Below are 26776 nucleotides of genomic sequence, written 5' to 3'. Positions count from 1 at the left end.
TTAAAAAGAGAGTTGAAGATGGTGAGGGCCAAGGCCCCATAAAGCCTTGTGGATGATGTAGAGGGTCTTGAATTTGATCCTTGCAGCCACTGGAGGCCAGTGGAGAGATTTCAGGGCCGGAGAGATGCAGTCTTTGGGCTTGAGGTCAAGGATAAGTTGTGCAGTCCTGTTCTGTATAAGTTACATAGGGAGAAGAGTAGAGTTAGGCAGATTGAGAAAGAGGCTGAGGCTGTTGCAGTAGCCCAGCGTAGAGAACCAGGGCTCTGGAGACAGTGAGCCTCTGGAGGAAGGTGAGGAAAGGGAGAATAACTCTGAGGTGCAGCTAGAAGTGGGCTTTCTTGGCAAGGTCTGTGATGTGAGGAGTGTGGACTCTAAGATGACCCCAAGGTTTTTTGCCTCACAGTAGGGTGAGGGGAGAGGGCCCAAGGAGGGCGTCCAGAGTGAGATGAAAAGCAGGAGCAGGGGTCTCAATGAGGAAGATCTCTGTCTTACTGGCATTAAGGCAGAGATCGTTGGAGGCACACAATGCCTAAATAGCAGATAGACAGTCGGGAATGAGCGAGGCAGGGAGGAGGCTGAGGGTAACCTAAAGAGAGCTGTGTGTAATTCGCAGAACACAAAGTTAGAGGAGAAGGTAGAGATCAGTAGAGCCGAAGGGGCCAGATAGACATCGAAGAGCCATGGGGTGAGGATAGAGCCCTGGGGAACACTACATGTGGAGAAAGAGGTGGTGGAGAGAAAGAACCCAAGCTGGACCTGGGAGGATCGGCCAGAGAGGAAGGAGATTAGCCATGCCAGGGCCTGATCCGCGACGCCCAGATTCTCACGGAGTCAGTTAATCAGGATGGCATGGTTTACCGAGTCAAAAGCAGAGGAAAGGTCAAGGTGAGGACAGAAAGAGTGCTGGAGTCGAGGATAGAGAGCAGATCTTCACAGGTGTTCAGGAGAGCCGGTTCCATGCCACTGGCTGCTCTGAAGCCATACTGATGATCATGGAGACAACCAACAGATTCAGTGTGAAGGGTTAGCTGGGAGATATCCAACTTCGTTATGGAACGTTATGTGGAAACCAATGGTCTGCACATCAAGAACACAAAAAGTGAAATCTTGACGCTGCAAAACCTGCAAACGGGCCGCCACCAGAAAAACAACAAATTTAGATGGCATCTGGGAAAAGAAAAACTTACCACGGTGGAAAGCACTAGATATGTCAGCATGCAAATTAACACAAACATAAATGATAGCCCTTGGATGGAGACTGGGAAAACAAAATGCCGACACTTTGCTTCTCAAGCAGTGATCCTAAACAAAAGATATGGGAAGTTCTCGCTTAAGCCAGTGATAACCTTTTACCAGCAGAAGGTGGTCCCATCCCTCATATATGGAGCTGAAAATGCTTTTGGATATCCAGCTGAATTCTGGCCAACCCTAGAACACATCTTCTGGGTGAAAATTTTACACCTACCAAATAGCATCTCAACAGCCTGCCTACGTTATGAGTTAGGCTTGATATCTATTGAGGCACGGATCACGTGGAATGCCTTGGCCTTATTTAGGAAAACTACGCTGCCAGACGCTGCTCCACAATTTAAAATACTGAGCAAACCTGGAAATGCGAACCCAGACTGTTAGCTTTATGGTTTAAGAAATGTGAAGAGCTTCTGACCATGTATGAGACCAACATCAAAACGCTGCAGGAAAATCCGCTTTTGGTAAAAAAAAAAAAAAGATCTGGGAATTAGATTGGATCCAAACCAGCGAAGACCGAAGGACTTCCAAAACAATGAGGGACGCTCCTAGTGAAGTAAGAGCGTTCAATAAACTGCAAAATGATGTGGTCTTATTCCCAGACAACAGGAGGAGGGCCACATACATGAGATTCTGCCTAAACGTGATTAGAACTAAAGATCGAACAAAGATCTGGGCTGGAAAGGATAAGTCCAATATCATATGTAGGTTTTATAAAGCCTGCGACAAAACGCTTAAACATCTCATCTTATTCTGCCCCTTCTTTACATCTCTAAGAACTAAACATCTTGGCCAAATGTTAAATGAATATCCACTGAGGAATGCCGAAGAATGGTGGCAGCTGATGTTCATGGGTTCAAACACAAAACTGACAAGGGTGTTAACCCTGTTTTTGCACGAGATTGAAAGGAGCCTTGAGATATCTGACACCGAAGTACAAGGACATTAGGGTAGTGCTTAACATGGCTTAGTCATCAAACGAAGCAAACTAATCACTCCCTGACAAGGCTCCTTCGGCACTAAAGACACAAACCCTGTCAAAAGGATGGAACTTTATCTCATGCTTATGTTTTGTTTTGTATTGGGTCTGGACTAATTTTATGTGTTTTAAAGGTTTGTACAAACCAATAAAATAAAAAAATAAAAAATAAAAAGATATCCAACTTCTCTAGGAGTTTGCCCAGGAACGGAGTGATCGAGCTCGGGCCATAAATGGCCAGACAGGAGGGGTCGGCAGAAGGCTTTTCCAATAGCGGGTGCACACAGGAGTGCTTACCAAGAGAGGAAAGATCCAATGCCAAAGGAGGGATTACAGAAATCGGTCAAGGCTGGAACAAGAGAAACAATGCTGTTCTTAATGGTTCTGGAGCAGCAAGGGGCACCTGTTTGGATGACAATTTCACAGACCGGACTTGTCTAGAAACATCATCAGGTGTTATAGGATAGAGGGAGGAGAGAAGGAGAGGGGGCAGGCAAGGGAGGGGGGGGGGCACCTGAGAGGTAGAGGGAGAGAGAAGAGAAGCAGAGTATAGTGCAGACAGGATATCCTGGGTTTTAGTGGTGAAGCCGGAGCCGTACAGAGGGCCTCGGTGGGAGTAGAAGAGGTGGAGACTGCAGTAGGATTGGCCTGCTCCTTGCAGATTTTAAAAGGTTTGGCTGTGTTATTAGAGGCCGCAGAGATGCAGGCATGAACATGGACCCTCTTTTTAGAGAAGATGTAGAGTCTGTGTTGCCTTTGGAGCAGGCGACAGGCCAGTTTGTCAGAGGGTGTGCCGGAAGCTCCCCACTTCCACTCAGCTACTCTAGACTTGCGTTTCAGAGTGGCCAGGTCTGAGTGAAACCAAAAGTTTCACTTGGTGACAGGCTTCAGGCGGATTCTCATGGATTCTCATAAAGGGGTAAGGAGAACAAGAGTGTTAGAGATAGAAAGGTGAAGGTTGGAAAGGGCTCTGTCAGAGTGGGAGTCAGCCGCAGGGGGACAGAAGGTGGAGGCAAAGGCGTCCACTGACACTCGCTTCATAGGCCGAATGACCGTGAAGGAAGGTGGCAGTGCTGGGTTGGACTTTTCCAGGGGGACAGGAAGTTTTAAGTGAGAAAACAGAAGAAAGTGATCAGTCAAAGAGAGAAGTGTAGTAAGAGTATTTAAGAGGGGATATCTGAAGAGATGAGAACACCCAGGGTGTGTCCGGCTGAGTGTGTCGGACCAGAGGCTAGGATGGCGAGGGAGAGAGAGTAGCAGAGGTTGCCGAAGAGCCCAGAGGATGGGTCTGGGGAGTCCAGGTGGATGTTCAGATCCCCAGGGAGAGGAAGCTGAGCGGAAGAGGAAAGGGGAGAGGAACTGAGGTCAGCCCATTCAGAGAAGAATGTGGTGACCTGGCCAGTTGGCCTGGAGATTGTAGCCAAGGTCAGAGAAGTCAGGAGAGATAGATAGCCGACAGGCCAGGCATTCAAAGGAGCAATGGATCCGAGTGGGGATGATAGAGGTAGGGATCCACTCAGGAAAGCTCAGGGCCACTCCGCCTCCGGGCCTATTGGGCCTGGGCTCGGAGAGGATCTTGTAGCCCTCAGGGAGAAGAGTGTCAAAACTTGTGATGGAGCTGGTCTTGAACCATTTCTCTGTGACAGTGAGAACATCTAGGTCCTGGAGTTCAAGGAGATGGCAGATGTCGGAGGACTGTTTGACAACAGAGCGAGAGTTGAGTAGATACGTGGAGCAAGTTGCCACTTTGAAAGATTTCCAGGGAGGGGTACAGGAGAGAGAAGTAGCCATACAAGTGGCAGAGGAGCCGATGTGGAGGGAGGGGGTGGCGGAGGGGGTGGCAGAGGGGCCAGAGAGTTGGAAAAAGGAGGTGGTAACGGGAGGTGACAAAGGAGTCAGTGCGGAGGTAGCACGAGAAGGAAGGAAAATGATGAGGCGAGGGAGGCACCTATCAAATATGAGGAGAATGGGCCGAGGGCCCTGGACCACCATAGTGCCGATTAGACATTAATGATGACTCTGGAGGACAGCAAGGAGGCCAGGAGGACCTCCTACCAGGTGCCACCTTTAATGGGAGAGGAGGAAAAAGGAGAGAGAAGTGCAACCATATGAAGGGTCCATAGGCTGGGAGAAGGAACGACAGAGGATGTCAGTGAGAGTCTGTATGGCGGAGGCACTGACATAGGTGTCAGCGATGGGAAGGCCTGGGTTGGAGACAATGGTATCCTTCTTAAGCTTCTTCCTGCCAGACTTAGTGGGAGGTGTAGGATAGGAGATGGAATAGCATTTCGAGAAGAGGGGGGAAATTGAGAGAACCATAGACGGTGCAATAGACGAGGGAGAGCTCAGGGGAGAGGAGGAGAGAAAAGGATGCACAGAGCTACACCACACAGGAAACACAGGGAGGGGTCTAGGGAAGGGGTAGAGGGGAACAGAGGGAGATAGCAAGCAACAGAAGAGCGCAGACGGATACAGGTCAACAGAGGGCACTACAACTGTGGGGAGTGAAACAGTGGGGAGCCAACCGGGCTCAGTTACAAATTAGAATGGGAAAAAGGCCTAGACACAACAATAAGCAGTGTGACAGGCACACACAGGAACATCTCACCGATAGGGAAAATGCAGAAAAATGCACGAGAAATGCAAAGAAACAGCAACGAAACACAAAAACACAAGTACGGCTACCCAGGAGAGGGGAAAACCTAATGGTTGGTAAGGAGTAAACGCGAGGTCAGGCAGTTTAGTGGAGCACAGTAACTGCTGCGCCCTCCCCTCCCCCTACCCGCACCTACCCTACCTTACAGTCACTGCTGGTTGATGGATGCAATGCATGCTTGCACTCCCTTTCGTCGCCAAATGCCTGCGTTGCACACCACTGTGCCCTTAGCCTACGCAGGCTTTGCCATGGAGGGTCAGATCCGAGGTCATTAAAGGATACGCTGCGTGAGCATAGCGCAACGTGCTAAATATCAATCGGCCAGCATCTCCTGCGGTTCTGTGTCGCACAACACCGCGCCCTTAGCCTACGCTGGCATAACTTCTTAAGAGTACGTTTTAGAATGTGACCAAGGGTCTTTTGTGGACAGGCAGTGTTCATCCTGCCCCTTTGAGAATAGCATAGGCTAGTATTAGTCCAGACGCTTCAAACTTAAATGACCTTTGGAAGAAAATGCAGACATGGGGCCAGATAGAAACTATTGGAGATTAAACCATACAGATCACGTCTAAGTAGCATGACAGTAGCAATTTCAAAGCTGATTATCTCAAACTTACTTCCACAAAGTTGCCAGAATACACTTCCTCCAGAGTTACTTCCAAATCCACAATAATGTCACTTCCTCTTGGAATGTTGCGGTCTTGTTGGCGTGGATTGCCTCCAAACATAAATCCAAAGTCACCAAAAAAGCTGTTCAAAGACAAATGCCCATCTGAGTTAAAGAATTCAGGACGGAAATCAATACGCATCACAAATCATAAATGCTGCTTTGCCGTAACAAGGGGTATGCACCATGGGGACACTGGTGCATAGACTTGATTTTGTCCATAGGTGAGCCAGAAGCATAGAAAAGACTAACAAGCTGTATTTGCTTTTGGAAAGTGGGATGCAGAAGACTGAACAAATGAGAAGACAATCATTTTTTAAATGGACTGCTGTAATAAGTGCCCTTTGGCTACTGAAGTCATACCCAGAGTCCTTTGTCAGCACAAAGTGGGGAAGGGGCAGGTAGTTTGGGTAGCCCTAGCAGAATACAAGACTGTGGAGCCTCTCGCTTGGCCTAAACCTCCCCACCAGGCAGTTCTATGTGATGTACATCGAAAACAATTAGTCGAATACGATTTTGTTGACTTTTTTTTCTTTAATTCAATTTGGATGCCAATATATGCAGGGGGGTATCCCCTGCAGCTCCCACCCCCCACCTACTTCCCCCATCTTAATTATCACGATTACCCAACCCCCCACATATATTTTCAGAACAATTGGACTATGTATCCTCCCCACGACCCCCTTCAGACTACTCCAATTCTCCTCTTCCCACGTCTGCCTACTTCAAAAGAACAAGTGATCATCACTCTGGTGTGAGAGTTCCTTTGTTACATCAGGGCAGTCTTTGAAGCATCAGTTCCCAGAGGACCTCCCGAATGGGGCTGCTGTGCCCTGAAGTAAGGTGTCCCAAGTAGGTTGTTGTGGGTACACCCAGACGAGACCAGGCGGCCAATACACACCAGCCCTGTCATAACTGAATAACCTTGCCAGGCTGACACTAATATGCGAGCCAAATGCTTGTCACTTTATAGTTCTGTAACATTAGCAGGCACCATGTCATAATAAGACATGGCGACATGGCTTATATTTACAGTTTAACTTGCCACCAAGCGAACTAGGGCACCCACTGGCTGTTGGAACTGTTCCAGGAGTTGTCATAATTGCCCATGTGGCATTTGATCCAGCTCTGCCGTCACAGCAGTGCAGTTGCTAGAGTTGTCAGGAGACTGTCACTGCAAAGACACATGAGTGCACCATGAATTTGGCATGTAGCATTATGAAAGGGTGTGCCGATTAATCTGCCTCCCTTTCAGAAAAAGAGTTACACACATTTTATTTCTAAAATCAAAAACGTTTATGGCAATCATCCCTGCATCGGGGGTGGACATGGTCGGTACGGCCCGCAAGCCTTATCCTAAGCAGGCTCGAACAAAGCGAGGTAATGTTAAAATATTTTCTAACATCATGGGGAACAGGTTGGATGGTGTTCTCCCCCCACCACCTCCTATCCCCTTTATTCAGGGGAACCAAGTCAGGTTCATACGAGGTAGACTGGGCTCCCAAAAAATTAGGCAGACTAACCTGATCCACCTAGCTCAGGAACAGGGAGTTGATGGAAGGTTTAGTCTCTCTAGACTTGCAGAACGCTTGAGCGTGTGGAGTGGCAGTTCTTGGGGACGGTCCTTGAGAGGACGGGCCTGGGCTCGAACTGCCAAAGGTGGGTGGCTGCCTCGTACATCTCTCCGACTGCTACAGTTTCAAGAACCCCTTTAACTTGTCATGGGGCACAAGACAGGGGTGCCCACTGTCTCTGCTCCTCTAGCCAATCGAACCCCCTGCAGTGGCCATTCGAAGTAACCCTAACAGAGGGACTGAACGTGACAAGGTCAAACTTAAAATCTCACTTTTCGCAGATGATATATCGGGGTACCTCAAGGATAGGGGAGAGTTGCTCTGGGAAATGATGGGGATTATGATTAAGCATGGTGAATCTGCGGGCTTAAAGATCAACATGGCCAAGTCGAGTCTTCCTATCCGAACAAAAGGGTCTAGTATAGCAGACAACAGGGGGGTCCAAGGGATGAAGGTGGAGAAGATGGCAATTACATATCCAAGTCACTAACAACCTAACTAAGTTACATACTTTAAACTACGATCCTCTTATGAATGTTCTTTGCTCTCTCTTTAATATAATCCCCTCTCCATTACCGGACAGCTTTTTCAGAGAAGCAGACTATGTTATATAGGTATATTTGGCAGGGAAAAAAAGCTCAGAAACAAAAAGGGCTGTGCGGACCCTCTCGAAGGACCACAGGGATTTTGATTTCCTGACCGGTTTAATTATTACAGGGCAGACGAGCTCAGAATCCTTCTAGAATAAATGATGGACATTTATCATTTGTATGCTTCATCCCCTCCCCTAGTGAGACCCCAGCACGTAATCTTTCCTTTGTAATTTACTGTCCTATGGAGTCGACTTTCCTCCATCTCTCTTAAGGCATATGCATTTTAACTATTGCAGCACACAGGTCCTGTGTTGCTGCGGACCCTTTGGGTCCTCCTTTGAGATTCTTTTCTGTATCCTAGAGTAACTTAAGTTCTTAAGGATATCTCTCCTAACACTTTATAGCCTGAGAGATTAGCACACACCAACTTATGTGGAGTGCCCAAGGGATACCTAGTATTCCCCCCCCCTTCTCGCCGCTCCAGTGACTTATGTCACAGACAATCTCCTGGTTATGGCTGGTGGCAGTGGACGTGTTCTAGCAACTATTGTGAGAATTTACTACCGCAGGCTATGTCCATAGCCTTGGTAATACACAATAAGGTCACCCAAGTGGCACCTTTCTTTTTTTGCCATTACTAGCATGGCTGTTCTTTGTTAGCCCTTCTTCTACCGTACTGGGTGGGGGAGGCCTGTGTGTGTTTTGCTTGTCCCCGCCTAGGCTCCAGTGTGTCTGGGCAGGCAGGAAGTGGGGGAGGAGTTTTTCACTCCCCTGCCTTTTGTCTGCCAGAGTGCCTGAATGGAACCAGCTCTAACTGGGGGGCTGGCTGTCCTGATTGGATAAGCCACCGCCCCTTTCTGTAAATTGCTGAGAGAGATTGCAGAGGAGTGTTCTGGAACTGTATAAAAGGCGAGGCTCCCGAGGTGAAAGGCAAGTCGACCACTGGAAACTGAAATAACCGAAAAAGACGACCAGACACGCCTGCATGCCCTTTACAACACAAGAAGAGACCACTGCTGCCCAGACCCCGTTTTCTGTATGACGGAGGAACTCTGAAGAGGACAACTCCTTCCCTTTGACTGGTGGGAACAACCAATCCCAAGACAAACTTTGATTTGAGCCATCTCCCGAAGTCCTGCGAGTTTCCAGAGCTGCGGAACCCAAATACCAGGGGATCTGCAGCCCATTCCGACTGCATCGTTGTGGAAAGGCCAAACTCATCCAAGTCTTTGTTGAGCCCTCAAGGACATTCGAGATCCGATACAACTCGCCCAGGCCTCCTCAACAGAGTGCAGGACTGTGAGAAGCTAAGAAGATTGACCAAGCGAATCGCGTTGTTGGTGCTGCAAAAAATGCTACAGAGAGATCCCGTCCATTGTCCTGCCTTTCGTCATCAGACCAAGGAATCCGGAGGTTGGGTCCAGTGCTGCCACAGTGAGGAGAATCCAGTCACAATCTTTTCTTCTAACCTAAGGTACTGTGGGGAGAAAGGTATTGCTTACTTTGATCCATGAAGTTGCTCCAGAGCGTTGGAGTGCACATAAAGGTTTCCAGGGTACCCCCCCACTTTTCTTACCTCAAACTCAAGCTGCTGCTTGTGTCCCTTCACTGAGTCCTTTAACAGAGTCTCCAATGTTGATTGTGTCCCAGGGACGTCATTGGGGTTGGGTGGAGGGGGGGAAATCGAAGTTGCTACCCCTGTGGTCTCCCTTGCTACCCCTAAAAGAAAATTCATTACTACTTTTCTTTTTTAATGTAAGCTTCCCGCTGTGGCCAGTGCCATGTGGCTCTACTTCTGGAGAGGCTGGCCTTTTTGTTCAGGCCTCTTAAAAAAAAACTGGGGGTTCCACAAGTGTAACTCTTTCAGCAGTGACCCTAAATAAGAAACAACAGGAACAACACAATTTGTCTTTCTGGAATTCTATACAATTGCTAGACTGGTTAAAGGTTTATTTCAGGCACACTTCAGGGGGCGAGTCACTGATTTAGTCTGTTCTTATACACTTCACCTCAGCCTTCCATCCTTCTGATGTCAATAAATGAGTACCAACACAGGTTGGGTGATATTGCATGTATATTTGTTCTGTATAACGCGCTTAAACGTAAATGCTATATAATAACACATCCTTATACTTTGGCCTTGGACGTCTGCTTGCATTCACAGTAATTTTTAACATGGGCCTATACACACTGATATTAACGATACATATGGTGATCCATTCTTATATCACATTACAGTGATATTGTAATCATATGTTTGGTAGTGTACTTAGGAACAATGCTATGTGATGCCACTCACTGTTTTGTCAAGAGGAGAAAGGTTGTGTTCCATCGCTTCCCGTGATGTCACTTCCGGATGGGTCAAATTACATCACTTCCTGTGATGCCATCAGAGGTCACAGGTCGTATGATGTCACTTCTGTTACCCCTAGCATTTTGGTGAAAGGACATCTCTGTTGTGTTCTCTTGTATCTTAGAGACAAGAGACTGTAAAGTAGGCACAGGAACCTTTGAATTCTGATGCTGGTCAAGACTTTAATCCCTCTCTGAACTGCCTTTAGCTAGGGTTGCGTTTTGGACCTTAAAAGACTTTCTGTGCAAAGAAACTGCCTCTAAAACCTTAAGAACTGCCAGTGTTGCACTAACCAACAATTTTCCTTTCCAAAAGGCACTATCTTTTATGTGTATGCAGGGTAAATGTCTTTACCATTTCAGCTAAGATTCGAGAGTGCGCGTTATTACCGATAATACGATAGAACTATCCTGAATGGGTCTCACAGTTTGATAGGGAACTCAAGGCACCTGAACATTTTTTGGATGAAGCGGCCTCGATGAAAAGGATAGTCTCGAAAATGTACAAGGTTCTTATTACTAGTGACCTAAAGGGTAGGAAAATATACAAAAGGTATTGCCATATCATGGCCGGGGAGGCACTCCCAGATTCACACTGGAAAAAGATATACAAGGTCATGTTCCACGGTCACCTGTGCACCTATGCAATGGTACACAAAAACAAGGTATTGCATGGATGGCATAGAGACCCGCTAAAGTTGTCCACAATGCTTGTGGGATTCTCCCCATTGTGTACTCGGCCTGTGGCCAGGTGGGGTCCTCTCATCATGTGTGGAGGTTGTGCCCCTTTATTCAAATGTGTTCGTCTCAATTGTTAAATTGGATTAAAAAGGAGACGAGAGTACAGATGGATCTGAATCCCCTGTTGCAGTCACCGTGAATACCACCGAAGGGAAGTGAGGTTCACCAGTTCCCAAGTATGTGGGAAGCTATGTTCAGAGCGGGTAGGCTGGCAGTGTCCCAAAAATGGGGGGAAAAATAAAAATCAGTCAGTGCCTGATAAACAGGATTGGTTACCGAAGATCTAGGAAACGTATTGTGTGGACAAACTGACATATCAGTCGCACGATGATATGGGAACCCTTGATATAGAATGGGGCCAGTTTACAGAGAAATGGGGAACTCAGTGAAGGAAGCGTAGGGGAGAGATATGGGATAAAGGGAGGACAGGGAACAGGCATATGCTAGGTTTGAGGAACGGGTAGGGCGAGGAAAGGGTGGAAGTAATTGTGGTAGTAACTGTTCTATGCAATGCTGGCTTTCCAGTGCACATGTATGTCTTGGACTGCTCTCCTACAAAAAGATGGAGAATAGTAGAAAACTGGTACCTAGAATCCAACTCTAAGGCACAGCTGGTTTTATAATGTAGCCCCATGTGATTGATAGGTCATTCCTGTAATTTTGATTTACTTTTTATTCGCACCCCGGAAAGACAGATTGGTCATCACAATCTGCCTTTCCCAGGTGCAGGGATGAGCATTTCAAAATAAAATAAAAAGAATTCTCCGACTGCAGATGGCTTGCGCTGAGATGTCACATGAGATGGAGAAAAAAAAAAGCAAAACTATCCGCACCCCAGTAAATACTGGGGTGCGAATAGCTTTCACGCCCCGGGAGGGGAGGGGGGGCGGACATGGGCTTTAACAGCTAGCAGTCCTAGCTGATGACCGACCTTTGCTCGGACCTACCAAAGCTCGAGCTGGCGGACCATTAAAGCCATGTCCGTCCCCACTCCGCCTGGGCATAAAGCTCTATTGTTTCAGATCTAGATTTGTTTGAGGTGAGGGGGAGATTGTGTTGGTCTTTAAAAAACTTGTAAAACCAATTTAAAAAAAATATCCTTCTGTGCCCTCTCAACGCTACACGTCTTTATTGAGCGCTTTATCCCTCCCCTGCCTTGAGCAGAACCCCAGGACAAATGCCTGGCCCAGCAGAAGGACCATCTCTCAAACAATCCATTAGTGATAAATGCTAGTTGCCAGTGGACACTGATGTCACTGTCAACTATAATGAGTTATTACAGTTTGTTAGTCAAGTAAAATTATTACCAGCCCAAGCTGATGGCACTACAACTAAATGACAGTAAGGAAATACATAAACTGCAGGTGATTAAATGGAGATTACAGTTTAAAATGTTTTGATAAGAATGCTCAAAACACCAATATTTTTAGGAACTTCCATTTATCGATTCAGCTAACTGACAATTTCAAAATGCAGCACTGCTCCAGTCAAAATATTGTACAATGGTATGTGGTTGAAGAACATTACTATGAACTCTGCATCTTACTGTGAGAATATGTCGCCGTGAGAACTCTGATGTCCATCTTTTAAGCCCTCTTCCCCATAGGCATCATACTGTTTCCGCTTCTCCTCATCGGACAGCACCTAAAATGATATTAGCAAACAATAAGCTGATCTTCTGTTTGTACAAAGAGCATTTGGTGAAACACAAGTGTAATAATGACAATGATTAAGTAAACAAAGGTGAACTGTGCAGATCAGCAATCACTAATGGAACATGTACGGGATGCAGAGAACTGAAAAGATTATCCAACAACACCTTTCCCAAAGTTTTTCTTGAAATAACTGGATTGCTTGTGTTACACTATCTAAAGCTGCCAAGAAAAAAGGCGTTAAGGCTACATAAACAGCAATTAAGGAAAAGGATTTGTAAGACTAATTTGATAAACAAATATCAAGAATAAGTGAAATCCATGGATGAGCCGCCACAATTTGTCTAGCTCCTTAAAACATAGGTTATCCGGTACAGTTGTTGGGTAAGCATCTCAATCAGAAATGCTGCACAAAGAATCGCAGCACCATGTGGCAGATAACCAAGCCCTTATCTCGGCGGCAATAGAAGACAATAAAGGGGTCAATGTCCGATTGACACATACCTTTGACAATTCATGTTTGAGAATGGTTGATTTCACACTGACCAACTCGTTATTATGGTTAATGGCTTGCTCTTTTTTTTTTAATATATAAACAGAAACATTTATCATACGTTTGAATAACTTTACCAACCTTTCAGTTTGCTCCCACCCGGACTTGTGCCCTGGGCCCCTATTTTAAAATCCACCATGCCCAGTGCAGGTGCATGATCTGCACCACTGCCTTTCACCACCTTAGCCCCCCCCCTTACCTTTCTCTGCTAATATTATGCCGTCATGGTGCCCGAAGGCTCGCCAAAGCGGCGCTGTGTGTCAGTGTCGCGTTGTATTTTTAATCTGGGTGTGGGTTTAGGGAAAATACCACCCTTTCTGTGCAAAGACACCATTTCTTATTCCATTCCTCTTCCACGTATTCACTGCTTCCAGATCCCTTCTAACATCAGTGGCAGTTTAGTATCTAACATGCATTAATGTTTCCTTTGTGAAACTTCGTGTTTTGCAAAAGAAGAACCTTTTTTTAAAATCTAAGTGGAGGTTCAGCAAATGAATGAAGCAGGACAATAGTGTGTGTATATGAATTGTCTGCCTATACAAGGCCTGCAAGCAGCTGGGCTCTGCAGTAGCAGAGATGCCACCTGTGGGCTACAACGCAGATGTGAGACTGAGGGACTTGAAGTCAACGTAGGTGCTGTTTGAGCATTTCTTGAATGGGTTCTACGAGTTTCCTTCTACACAGTGAGAATGGTCCAATGGTGTGGTCCTACCAAGAACAATGGTAAATGGTCAATGTTCAATTTGTATAATATTGAATTTGTATAGTGCATTTATGCAATAGTGGTGGGAAGTAGTAGAGAAATTGGGGGCACAAACATTGCTACTAAAATTGTATGTGGTCTACTGCTACTAAGAAAAGTCTCGTGTGCTAGCACACCCAGGTGTTTGTTAATGTTAAAGGATATTTATACCGTGCACTATCACCACCGAAGTGGGACCCTGGCGCTCTGGTGTAGTGCAGAGGCAATCTCAGAAAAAAGGCCTCTTGCAGAAGCAGGCAATGTGTATTGTTGGACATTATAAATATTGTCAATGTGCCTTTTTATGTTTCTGAATGGACACTAAATGGAACATATGGAACAGAGAAAACTGTCCTGTTAAAGCGTGAACTACTACATGTAGTCACGGTACAACTTACATACTAGGAACCTTGTAATAAAAAGGAAAAAAATCAAATCACCATAAAAAATTAAACAAAAAAAGTAAGTTTCACTTTACGCTAAACTTTATACATATTTTTCAAAAAAACACAGGGCCCACTAAAAACATAGTAGACCTGTAAACTAATACAAGTGTTGTATTCAGTTTCAAAGATGTGAGTCTTAATGAAACTTACATAGGTTTCAAGGAAACCATTTATAACCAATGCGTGCTGTGAATAGTTTGTGATCAATCCAATGGAGTCAGCAAGGATCCCCCCGGCGGTAACCGCCTCCCCATGTGGCATGGGGACGACAGCCGCTACCCGATCCTGACCCTGGGGGCGGCTATACGAGGGAGGATCACATGGGAGGAGACAGGCACCGGGAAGATGCCATGGCTTCATTAGATGAGGTGCGGTTCCCCGCTGCCCCCATTAGCCCAAGAGAAAGAACCCCCTGATACCCAATACCCTAATGGCCTGTTGCCATGGGTCTGTCCCCCCCCCCTAGGGAAAAATAAAGGAACCTTTGCCAAACACTCTTTAGGCCAAACTCCCATCCACAATCTGAAGACTAAAAGCTCCAAAAGAACCTTTTTCAGTTCTAATCCCCCTTTGTATAAAACTGGTCTTTCATATGGAATCATTGAGAGATTCTCCAAGTACTGTGCATCAGTTGATATCAGTGGACTGCAATTCCCACAACCACCCAAGTACTGAGACAGGGAGGAGGAAGGAAATGACGAGAAGGAGCCTCAAGCTCAATGAGCGTGGTAGTTGCTTGGTGAAAACACCTGTGTGCAAGACATTTAAAAATGGAAACCATACTGTGAGAAGAGGTTTTGGCTCAGGAGATGACGTGTATGTGGAAGCTGGAGGTACGAGCCAGTGTGGCAGAGCAAAGGAGCTCACCAGCAGGGAAGGAAAGTAACGTTACATGAGCAGGACATGCCGTGGAGACGGCAGGAACCGCAAGAGGATTCATGGGCGTTCATCAGCCAGAAGAAGCAGCGTTATCCTTGCCAGAACCTGAAGGAAAGCAGGTGTGCAGGAGCGGAATCGCGAGGGAAGCCAGAAAAACATCAGAGCCGCCCAGAGTGGGAAGTAAGGAGCAAAGCTACGGCGCATAAGTGCGAATGGTACCAAAGACACTACACAGAGCTGGTGAGTCAGCCGAAGCAAAGTGGGGACCCCAGGATGTTTCAGCAACCAAGCAAAACACAATTTGAACATTGTAAAGCAGCAGAGACAGAAATAAGAAGATTGTTTAAAGCTTAAACAAACATTGATCCAGATCGATATACGGAACCAAGAAAGGAATATGCAATTTTTTGATGTAAAGAGGAACTATAATATATGAAAAGTCCTGGCAAGTGAAGCATACCAGACAGTTGAAAGTACAAGAGAAGTCTTGGCAAGAGAAGTATACCAGGTAGGTCAAAGTATAAGAGAAGTCCTGACAGGAGAGTACACCAGGCAAATTGCAAACCTACAAGCAGTGTCAAGAAAGGACAGTGTTTGTAGAATAAAAAATGAACTGGTGTTAAAGAAGGACTTACAAGGCCAGACAGCTTGCTGTGGTTCAAGAAAGACACAAATAACTTAGATCAAGAGACATTGTCATGCCCTTGAAGAATCTAGGGGAAGGAATCACACAATGGAACCAGGTCTTTTCATCCTGGAGAACATTTACGTTGTAGCTGTTCTATTTTTCATGTATGAACACTTCTTGCAATTCCAGGTTAAAGACATTCCCCTTCTCACTTAATCATTTTGTTTGTAGTGTGAGGGTCAGGATAGAACATTTGCACACAAGGATGGCTTTTGATTTCCGACATCCTGCCACAGACAGATCAGATCATTCGTTTTTGGTAGGGAAACTTCTCTTTAGAGCAGGGTCAGAGGCATTTTCCCAACCCTTTTAAGTTCAAAACCATGTATGACCGCTGTGGGATTGAAACAGTTACGTAAAGATGCAGGGCCCCAATAGAAGGGTTGAAGGCAAGCTTTTTGTCACACAACCACGCTATAGCAACAAGTAAACCAGACTTTGACAAAAAAGTGTCAAGATGATAATCATGGCACTCCGTATCTCAAAAGTAGTCGTTCAAACAGCGTTTCACTGGAATTCTCATGGATCCTTAATGCAAGAATCTTTAGCCCTGCAGAAAATTCTTCTACTATCCAGATTGCTGCAGACTCTCTGTGCTTACAATGCCCTGACCAACATTCCTTGATGTCCGCAGCTCTGCAGTTCGACAATGGCAATCCCCAGGAGTCTGTGGATTGTGGTTACACGCAATTTCATTATATTCATGACATTAGCACTTCGCTGGGCAGCAAAATGGCAGGCCTATGCACAGCTGTGAACTGGAAAGACACCCACTAAGCATCCCTCCCAAAGGGATCTGCAGGGGGGTGATGGGTTGAGAGGGGGTTCCAGGCACCTATTAAACATTAAACACAGGCCTCAATAAAGCAAGCCTATAGTAACCAGAGAAATTGTTGCCAGAGATTTGAATTGTGAGGCGTTTGTATCCTGTGTCTCAGACAGCCCAGTTTAAACAACAGAGGTGTAGTTCCGGTACACTATAGATAGTATAGAATGAGAAGTAGATGTTAAATGAAAATGTTCCATTTCAAACATAGCATGGAACACGTTTATGGACCGTGCATTGTGTAATGCTACGAAATCTCTAGCTTCCTTAAAATTTGTTCCACTGTTGAACAAAGATAGTAGCATTTAAAAGGAATATTAGTCATGTCATGTCACCTCCTTTTCTCGCCCTCATTCTTCCTCATCTTTGCTACAATTAAGGTCTACGTTCTTTCTCCTTTTCTTTCCAGACCCATTCCTTTCCAGCAACCATTCCTCCTCCCTTGAGCCATCTAATTTCTTGCATTCTATCTGGAAATGTGTTGTACCATGGACTGAAAAAATCAGAATACTAAATCCAACTGTTTCAAAAAAAGGTAGCAGGCACTCCTCTCCAGAAGGAACATGGCATGATAACCTGTTCTGATCAGTTTTTGTCCCGCCCACATGGGCAGTCCAGCACCGAAATGCTATGGCAATTCCTCTCTGAACAAGAGTACCACCAGCAACCCCATACACGTGTTTCAGCCTTGTTGGGCCTCATCAGTGAGGTGAAGCTCCACCTCTCTGAGCACAGTGAGCAGTGAGCAGGGAGTCCACGTCTGGTTGCCCCCAGGTAACTCAGGGTGACCAACCCCAGGTTCCTTACAAATAATTTTAAAAAAAGGTAGCAGGCGCTCCTCTCCAGAAGGAACATGGCATGATAACCTGTTCTGAGATGAGAGTTTGCAGCACACGCTTTAAATCCAACTATTAAGTGATGTTTTTAGTAGGTCATTGCTTTGTGCTCTCAACGCACATCCTGTTTTGCTGCATCACTAGTTGTAATGAAGCAATCGTGAAACATCACTGTTTTGTTGACCAATTTCTTTAGGGCGCAAGTGTAAACTAAATATCTGTCCTACTTGGCCCATGGTCTCAAACAGAAAAAAGCTTAATATTGAACCCTGCAACCATAGAACAAGTGATTTGATCGCAAGCTGGGAACACTCGAGAGTGTGGTTGGCACATAAACTTGGTCTGTTAACCTTATAAGTAATGCAGAGAATATGGTAGAGCAGAACTCTTGTTTGTGAATTATTAAAAAAAATATATATATATATCTTGTCCAATTCATGTGCAAATTAGGAGCCTTAGTTTTAAGCCTTTAAAGTATACTGGCGACACAGTTAAACAAAAAAACTTTAATTCTGTCTGTATTTTGATGGCATGCATTCCACTACCAAATGAGATCATATATGGTGGATATGAGGTGTAGGTTTTAGATAAACCTTTAAATGACCCATCTATAGTGGAGTATCATCTACAAAGTGCTGAAAACCGACCCATAGAGGATCTCAAAGGGTGCCACAGCAGTAAGACATAAAAGTTGGAGAAAGCCGGGAGAGCCTACCTGGCTGCTTAGGGTTCCAATTATACCCTCTAATGCTGTGGATAAAGGTTTTCTGTTTCCTCCTTTTTCGGCACATATATTCCAAGTGTTTATTGCAAAAGGGAGGAGGGACACATAGCACTTAATGTCATTTACATGCACACTGACCTCATAAGCTGCTCCTAGGTCTTGAAACTTATCCTGTGCTTGAGGGTCATCGGGGTTGCGATCGGGATGAAGTTGCAGTGCCAATTTACGATAGGCCTTTTTGATCTCCTTCACAGTTGCACTTCTGGGCACACCCAGAATTTGATAAAAATCACGCCTAAAGAAAGAAATAACAATATTGATCACATTAAAAAATACATAATACATAAATCACAAAAAGCATAATTAAATGTATTGAAAAGAAATTAACTATCAAGTCAGGAATGGGTGGATACATTTCCTTGCCTACCAATATTAGCATTATACACCAAACTGTCTCTTACTTGATTTTGTTAGTTTAAACTGAAAGTGTTCCACACAAATCCATCTGAAACCATTTGGGGGAATTAGCGTCCATTTTTTTATTTAATTGTTATTCGGATGGTCAATCGCATAACACACTGAAAACTTATAAAACATCCAAGCATGTTGTAGCATACAAAGGGAGATTACAACCACCACCAGGCATTAAAAAGAATTAGACAGACTGAAGGGAAAGCAGAAAATAAAAGTAAAATAAATTAGAGGTACCAATTTCAAAACGTTATCTAGCATCGGCCTGTAGCACATTTGTTAAATGAACGATCATCCAAACCATTCAATTCACAGTTAAATATAAAAAACAGAAGAGATAACAAATATTCCTTCCTTATATTCCAAGTTTCTTAAATTCCCGACTGGGAGTCAGGCGAATCGCAGGCATTTGTTCATTGGCATAATTAAAAATAATTATCATGCCTTCTTTCCAAGCTTTGTCCAGGAGTGTGGTTCATTTATTCCAGGTAAATGTAGCAACATACGTTTGAGAAAGGTACTCCAAATGTACAAAAGAACTAAAGAGTGAGTCACACATTCTATTGTACTACATTTGTCCCACGTGCATAACTTGCTCAAAGACTAACATTTTGGCTGTTGGCTTTCCCAGAGAGATGTGTTGGGAGTTTTGTGGCAGTGATTGAATGGGGAAGAGGTAAATGCCAATAAAAGCATAACTTGCATTTTAGTCACAACGCCACGTTGGAAGCTTTTGTAAATGCAGTTACACCTGAATGTTCTAGATGACTGTTTTAGATGCAAGTTGTGAAAGTGAATGAAAATGTACTTAAAATGTGTGGAGTAAGGTGCAATAGATGCTTGAAAAATATTTTGAAAGAAGAGGAATACAAAAATATTTATAAAAAAGGTTTTTTCCCCCCAAAGAGGAATACAGAATTATACCCAGCTATTCCTTTCCTTTTCTTCCTTCTCCCCTGACATCCATCTCAAGCTCTCCTCCTGTCTTTCCGCTGTCAAATCTTGGATGTCCTCCAACTTTCTGACCCTCAATGCCGACAAAACTGAAGTCCTTTTCTTCCCAGCTAACACTCCACCCCCACCCCCCCTCTCCTCCTCCACACATTCTCTTTTCCTCTTCCCAACTCCCCATTTCTCCCCATGCCCGCAATCTTGGCCTTCACATCGACTCCAACCTCTCCCTCTCCGCCCGCTCTTGCTGCTTCCACCTCTATAACATTCGTAAAGTCCATCCCTTCCTTACCTTCCATGCTACTAAACTCCCGATTTCCTCCCTCATCTTTTCTAGACTTCTACTGCTCCTCTCTATTCTTTGGTCTCCCCTCCTCCCATATCTCCCCTTTCAAATCCATCTACCACTCCGCTATCCGCGTGCTTTGTCTGCTCTTTCCTCATGATCACATCTCCTCTTCTCTCACCTCTCTAAGCTGGCTCTCCTTCCACTCCCTTCTCAAATTCAACTTCCTCTGCCTTGTCTTTAAATCCCTCTATGGTCTCGCTCCACCTTAGCTTTCCTCTCTCTTCACCTTGCATTCCCCCGTCCACTTCGTTCTGCTGATCTCTTCTTTCTCAACTCTCCTCCCCTGCCCTCTGCCCCATCCTGCCTCAGATCTTTTCAACTTCTTGCCCCTTTCCACTGGAACTGTCTTCCCCTCCCCATAAGATCCATCTCCTCCTACTACTCCTTCTGCACTTCTCTCAAGTCTTACCTCATCCAATCTCCATCATAATACCTGAGCCATCTCTTTCACATTGGTCCTACATCGCTTCCTAAATTTTTACTACCTCCACCACCTCAGTCCCATTCCAGTCATGTAAAACCTTACTGTTCATGTAAATTGTTCTAAGTACTGTTTTCTGATACTAGTTTCATTGTTGCTAATGCTTGTTATGTATTCTTTTGTCCTCATATAAAGCGATTTGGATTTAAGCGCTATATAAATCCTAATAAAAAACAAATACAAATAAAAAGGTTTGTTTCCCCGTTTGTCATGGAGCAACTTCTTACTCTGGAAACTCTACAAACTGCAAATTTTAAAAACGCAAGTAGGCCTTTTTGTAAATCAGATGCAACTTCCTTGGATGTTCCAACAGTAGTAAGTTGCACCCGATTTTTGGAAATATCTTTTTTCAGGTATACGTTATGCTCAGACAAAGGAATACCTATGCATGGTAAACAATGCCACAAACAGAATTTGCTGTGGCTCAGACCCTTGTGTGCTTAACATGAAGAGTACACCCATCCAGAAAAAGAGTGCAGAAAGGAGTGATACATGGCTTAAAAATCAACACCCCGAGCAGAAGGCATCCCATAAGGCCAAGCCCAGGGGATGCACAAGTAAATGGGCCCGACACAGGTTTTCAGAAACTTGTCCCTTTTACGAGCCATCTTTTTGGTGACAGGTTCCAAATTTCAGACTCAACGCTATTATGGTTTTCTAAATTTGTACGCCTTTTAATCTTGCTCTACCTATTGGCATTTTATTTTTTTCTGATATTTGCATTATTTTTTCCTGAAGCAGCAAATTCTTCTATCAAGAAGATTTTTTTTTATTTTTTTTATATAAACTCCTACATTTTTTGTATACCAAGAACATGGCTGGTTGTAAGGAAACGCCTTCCTGGAAACACAATGTAACTCGTTTTGTAAAAAAGGTTACCAACATTAACACTTAAGTACTGTTGGGTCCCTACTTTGTAATTGTTCACATTTACCAAAATGGAATACAAAAGGAGAATTGGCAAAAATCGCCTGTATTCTACCACTTTATTTCCAGTTTTAAAAAATACGTAACTGCTGTCTGAATATTATTTGAGATGTTTTGAAAAGTGTACAAGGTTGTACAATGCAGAAACTTACTTACCTTCACGTCTCTCACTCCATCTGAAAAACCTTTGTATTACTGCTCAAAATGGGGTAGAAAGATGTAAACTGCAGTAGACCTTGGTTTTACACCTAGCTATACCGCTCCGCCGATTTAAGATGACGCAGACACATTGTTGTAGCTGGATAGATTTTCTCATCTGGTCAGAGGCGGTCAACAAGCTTTATTTTGGATGTCATTCGGTGAAAAATGGTAAGAAGCACAGGAGCCAATTGGCCTTTATTCTTTCCTTTATCCCTTTCTCAATCCAATTTCCAACAAGGCACCTGCCCAATTCCCCATCAAGGGCTTGATTGCTTCCTTCTTCAGGAAGCCAGGTCATGTTTCTCTTCTCCTCTCCCCTGGTGCAATCTTGAATTCAGTATGTATGCCCAATTGAAGACCTCCTGTTTCTCCTCTGGCCACCAGCGGTAACTGGAGAGGATAGCAACTGCTTATTTTTTTTTTTTTCTCTCCCTCTCCCCCCTTTTCTTCTCCTCCCGGGGTTCTTTCTACCTGGCCAATGGTGTTGCCTTGATGTCCCTGGTGTCTCCCCCTGGACTCGAAAGACTGCCCTGAAACCTCACCCCTCTTCTGTGTCTGCCATTGTTCCGGACAGGGAATTGTGCCGTTGGTGGTCGGACCCGGTCTCCCAGACAGCCGTCTAAGTAGCCCAGGACCTGCTGAACTTCCTTTACTGCCATTGGGTTGTCACTTGCCATGGCTACCTCCTTCTGCGGATCATCTGCCGTACCCTACACTAGAGGCGAACACAGTCCCGCTGGACCCCAGAGCATCGGCTGAGAGCAGCCAGTGAGTGTCTTCACACATTCATATCACACTGCCTTTCACTACATACAGTCCTGCATTTAGAAACGAGAAAATGTAATCAATTACAATTATACATCCCGAAGTAAAATCCTTACTGCTATCCATTTTGTCTGATCACTGTTAAAGACTGTAGGCTGGGTCAGTTGATAACCATGCACTCTCTTTGACAAAGTAGTAATGGTGTTCCAGGCACTACAGAGTTCAGGTTTTTGTGTAGTAGTATAGCGTTTAGAGGACGCTTGCTTCCCACAAAGGACAAGGATGTCTCAGGGTCCTTGTAAGAAACCTGAAGGTGTCTCCCTAGTTAGTCCCCGGGGATCTGTCATCCAGGTGCCCAGGACACGGCCATCGCTATTGGATCCAGTTCCTGGGGGTGGACCAGTGAGGGAGGATCGCCTGGATGGGAGAGGTCCTCGGGGAGTGGGACACCGACGGGTGAGACGCAGTGTCCCTCTTCAACACCTTTCCCCCCCATCCTCTCACGTAGGACATTCCAAACCAGTACCCCCCCGCCCATTTCTGCCGCAAACACATTCGCACAACACAATGGAACACCACTAGAGTCGTTTACCCGACATGTCCCAATACACACCTAATGACCCTTTTCCCTTGCCCACAGGGATAAACTGTGGAGCCAGAGAGCACAGTACGAGAGCGGCGAGCACAGCAGACAGCACATCGAGAGAGCTACCATGCCTCAGTTCAAGAGAAGGAGAAAGGCAACAGGAAATGAGAGGGTGGCGAGGAGAGAAGTGACCTTCTCATCCCAGGCGGGGAACCTTTGTGGATGAGAATCTAAGCCTGCGAACAATCGCACAAGTGTCCTGCTGCAGATCTCAACGGAACACGGGGCAAGCCTATACTGAACAGGCAGAGCACAGAAGACTCCCGCGCCCGTGGTACCGGCCTTGACTCCAAAGAAGCCGAAAGCCAAGCGGTTTGTCACACCCAGTGAGTCGAGGGGAGAACCAATAAAGACCCGGGTTGTGGAGTGAGAATCGCAAAGTAGCAACTTTTGAAACAGAGCTAATGAACTGTGATTGAACTGTAAAAAGTGGGAAGAGGAAACCCAGCAGCAGAGGGAAACCGACAGCACGTGGGTGTCAACTCAAGAGACTCGGGTCAAGCCCCATATTGAGAAACTACAGAAACCAGTGGGCCACAGGACGGCTGCCAAAGGAACTAAAAGTGGTCATACATGAGGGTCGAGCAAAAGCCCTGTCCATTCGTAACACTTTGATCCGTAAATTGGCTGGAAGAAAGAGAAAATCTGGGAAGCGAATCCCTAGAAACAGTGTGTTAAACAACTGTGTAAAAGACAGTATGATTTGTGGATTATGATTAAGAAGGGTCAGCCCATAAGAGGGGGACCCAGGGGTGAAACCATCAGCCATATTGAACTTGGAAAGAAACTCATTTGTTAATGGAACTTTTGATTTTGCTATTTGAATACATCAGGCCCCGAAGGCAAGAGACTTTCACAGAAAAGGAGACTTAGCCATCGACGGTCCCGAGAACTGCCAATAGAACTGTTGTCTCGTGCTAAAGAAGCCCGAGACTATACTGTGCTCCAAGCTCCCATCTTACTCTGTGGCTAAAACGTGGAGAAGGGAGATCCAAGCCACTGCATCTCGAGTTATCATTTTGAGAACACTTGTTTCTTTCAAGAGATCTATCCCACACCCATTTTTTGATATTAGTTGTGAAGTTTAGCAATGTTTCTTAGTACAGGCCCTTTTATTTTGACTTCTCGCCCCTAGGACCGTCTTATTTTCATTTGATGGTCGACACCTGTCCCATCTTAGATTTAGGTTTAGATTAGGCGTTTTTACAACCCGCATATCACTTTCATTGTTCAATAAACACAGTTGAACTGTGATCCCTTGTGTCCGTCTTACTTGTTGTCACCAGGAGTTTCTCACAGTGCCTCTTTCAAACATCATATCAGTGCTTAATGGATGGACCATTGCTAAAAATAGTAAACTAATTCTACTAATAAGGTGAGCAAACCATCTCCGATAGAAAAGAAAAAGGATAAGAGAAAGTGTAAGCGAAACAAAGCCCTGGATATCGGAAAGGAGGATCGAAAATCAGTTCAGAAATCTTCATATCAGGGTTCTGAGAATGCCAAAGGGGCTGAATGTGGGTCCCCAATCTTTTAGGCAGCTGCCACTTCTGGCCCAGAGCATTGTGAAAGACTCATTCTTTGTCAACAAATTCTAGTGCATAAATTGGAAAGATACAAAATGCGAGCAGCAAGATCAATCTTCAACTTTAGTATAAGCAGCTTTTAATGACAGATACTGGATCGAGAAGCATCTCAATTCAAAGAGGCTCTGGTACACAATACAAAGAAAAAAAAAAAAAGAATTAAAGTAAAATAATGTTAAAAAAAATTTTTTAAAAAGAGAACATGGGGTCAAGAAATAAAAAGCTTAAAATACACAGGTTGGCCATGCTAGAATACTGCAGTCGGGTGAAGTAGACTCACATAAAAAACAACAGACTCTGGGTGCAAAATCATAAGCCAGCTCCTACCCAAATAACAAGGATCCATGGAAAAGAGCAGTCTCACTACGTAAGTGAGTGCATCATATGCTTGGAACTTTGATTTAATTTACTGAGTCAAGCAGAGGTTATATGAACTATGAAGATTTTTCAAAGATGTTCATGGCTCACAATGTTGCCTGGAATGGTTCGGCTAGAGACACATGTATTATTAAACAGAAAATATACCACTTGTAAGGGATCAAGAATAAGATTCGGACACAGTGGCATTTTCAGTGTTTATCAAAGACTTTTATTATCAAAAGAAAAAGACGGGTTGGAGAAATTCTACCTATCCCTGACTCCAAGATGGGTTTCCATGCCTCAACAAAACTAAGGAACATCCATGTCAGGATGTCTAAAGCAAAAAGAGTTCTCTGTCCGGTGTCCAAAATCCTAAATTGACCCTCCCACAATATCTCTTGGCTGAACACCTGCAGCTTTCTTCCAAAGTTCCAAATATAAAGTCTCTAAGGTGCTGAAAAGACGAATGAATAAAGTTCCATTGGAGAAGGGCCTTCCCTTGCCGTAGTGCCTTTCTGGTTATTCAAAATGTCACTTCTCATATATTCCACAATCCCAAAGGGGATGGCTCTTCCCTTCAGTTTTCTCAGTTTGCACAACACTTTGTCTTCATTCCACAATTCCAAGCGGGTGGCCCTTCCCTTGAGATTTCTATGACTCCACAACACTGTACAGTTCTTTCTCTGACCCTTGATCCCCTTTTCAGAAAGGAGAATGGTTCTTTCCTTTTGGTCCACAATTCAAAAAAAGGGGAGGAGGAGGGTTCGTCCCCTGTTTTCTCAGCACTTCCTGGGTGTCTCGGCCCAGTTTCTCCAATCCCTGGTTTACTCTCATGCCAGGGCTTTTTGAGTCCTCTCAATATTAGAGTGAAAATCCCAGGCTCACACTTTAGCAGTAATTCCTCACTGGGGGTGTGGGGTGGGCATTAACGCTTCAGGTAATGCCCCAGGGGTCCATAGCTACAGGCCCAGGGGGCATTACCTGAAGCGTTAATGCCCACCAGCGAGGGGATTATAGCTGTTAGTACCCCTGCGCGTAAGACCGAGGTACTAATAGTGTCCGTTTTAAGTTGCGATATGGGATATCACAACTGAAAAAAAAATAATAAAGATGGTCGCCATGGAAAGGGGTTACGGGACTACATGTCCCTTCTCCCTTTCCATGGCGGCCAGGAAGCAGCTGTGAGTGGCCCAACAAAGGTTTTGTTTGGGCTGGTAACGACCCGGTGAGGGCCAATGAGCTTGCTAGTTAGAGGCTCATTGTCCCTCGCTGGGTACCAATCTTCATTAACTTTCACTCGCTTCTGTATCCAGGTAATTATATCTTTCATATGTCTGGCCACCAACCCTTCTCCAACTGTCCCAGCTACCTTGTGTGGGTTTTTGCATTTTACTAACAGCATGTAGCATCGGCCCTGCAGCGCCATGGTATCCCAATCTCCTTCTCGGAGCCTACTGGTCTTCTCTGGACGCTTGGCGTCCCTCACGTCTCACTGTTTCCTCCCCTGTCTGTCTACTGCCTGGGAGCGCGACTCGTCGGCTTCTCAGTTCCCATCTGGCCTTCTCCTTCGTTCGGCAGCTCCTACTGCTCGGGGTGGCAGCGCAGCAAACTCTCTTCTGCACAACTTCCATGGACACTGTCCTCACCAGATTCTTCGCTCTGGTCTGCAGCTTGCTTTCCTTCTGTGTCCCAACCAGCATCGGGAGGACATACTCTCCAGTTCTGTTCAGGTGTTACATTTTTGAAATGTCCCTGCACGGGTTACTATCTTACGGACTAGAACACAGTGTTGGTTTGCCGCTTCTAGTGATTTTCATCACTCCATCCCTCTTCCTTGTCTCAGTGTTATAAACAGGGGGAGGTGCACACAAGTCCCAGTACTT

The 26776-nt window shown here is 45.1% G+C and overlaps 1 protein-coding gene across 1 annotated transcript in view; it reads right to left on the bottom strand.

Moving 5' to 3' along the window:
* DNAJB11 (DnaJ heat shock protein family (Hsp40) member B11) overlaps positions 1-26776 on the bottom strand; it is a 196327-nt gene that overhangs the window by 134833 nt on the left and 34718 nt on the right. Inside the window, exons 2-4 of the mRNA XM_069615766.1 lie at positions 18295-18451; positions 12357-12454; positions 5501-5633 (exon numbers count right to left, since the gene is read on the bottom strand). Coding sequence (XP_069471867.1) covers positions 5501-5633; positions 12357-12454; positions 18295-18451 — 388 coding nt within the window. The remainder of the gene's footprint in view (positions 1-5500; positions 5634-12356; positions 12455-18294; positions 18452-26776) is intronic.

The sequence above is a fragment of the Ambystoma mexicanum genome, chromosome 9 (assembly GCF_040938575.1).
Source record: "Ambystoma mexicanum isolate Mex_15411 chromosome 9, UKY_AmexF1_1, whole genome shotgun sequence".
In the NCBI taxonomy this organism is placed as follows: domain Eukaryota; kingdom Metazoa; phylum Chordata; class Amphibia; order Caudata; family Ambystomatidae; genus Ambystoma; species Ambystoma mexicanum.
Note: the sequence above shows the minus strand (reverse complement) of the source record. Positions and strands in the feature narration are given on the sequence as shown.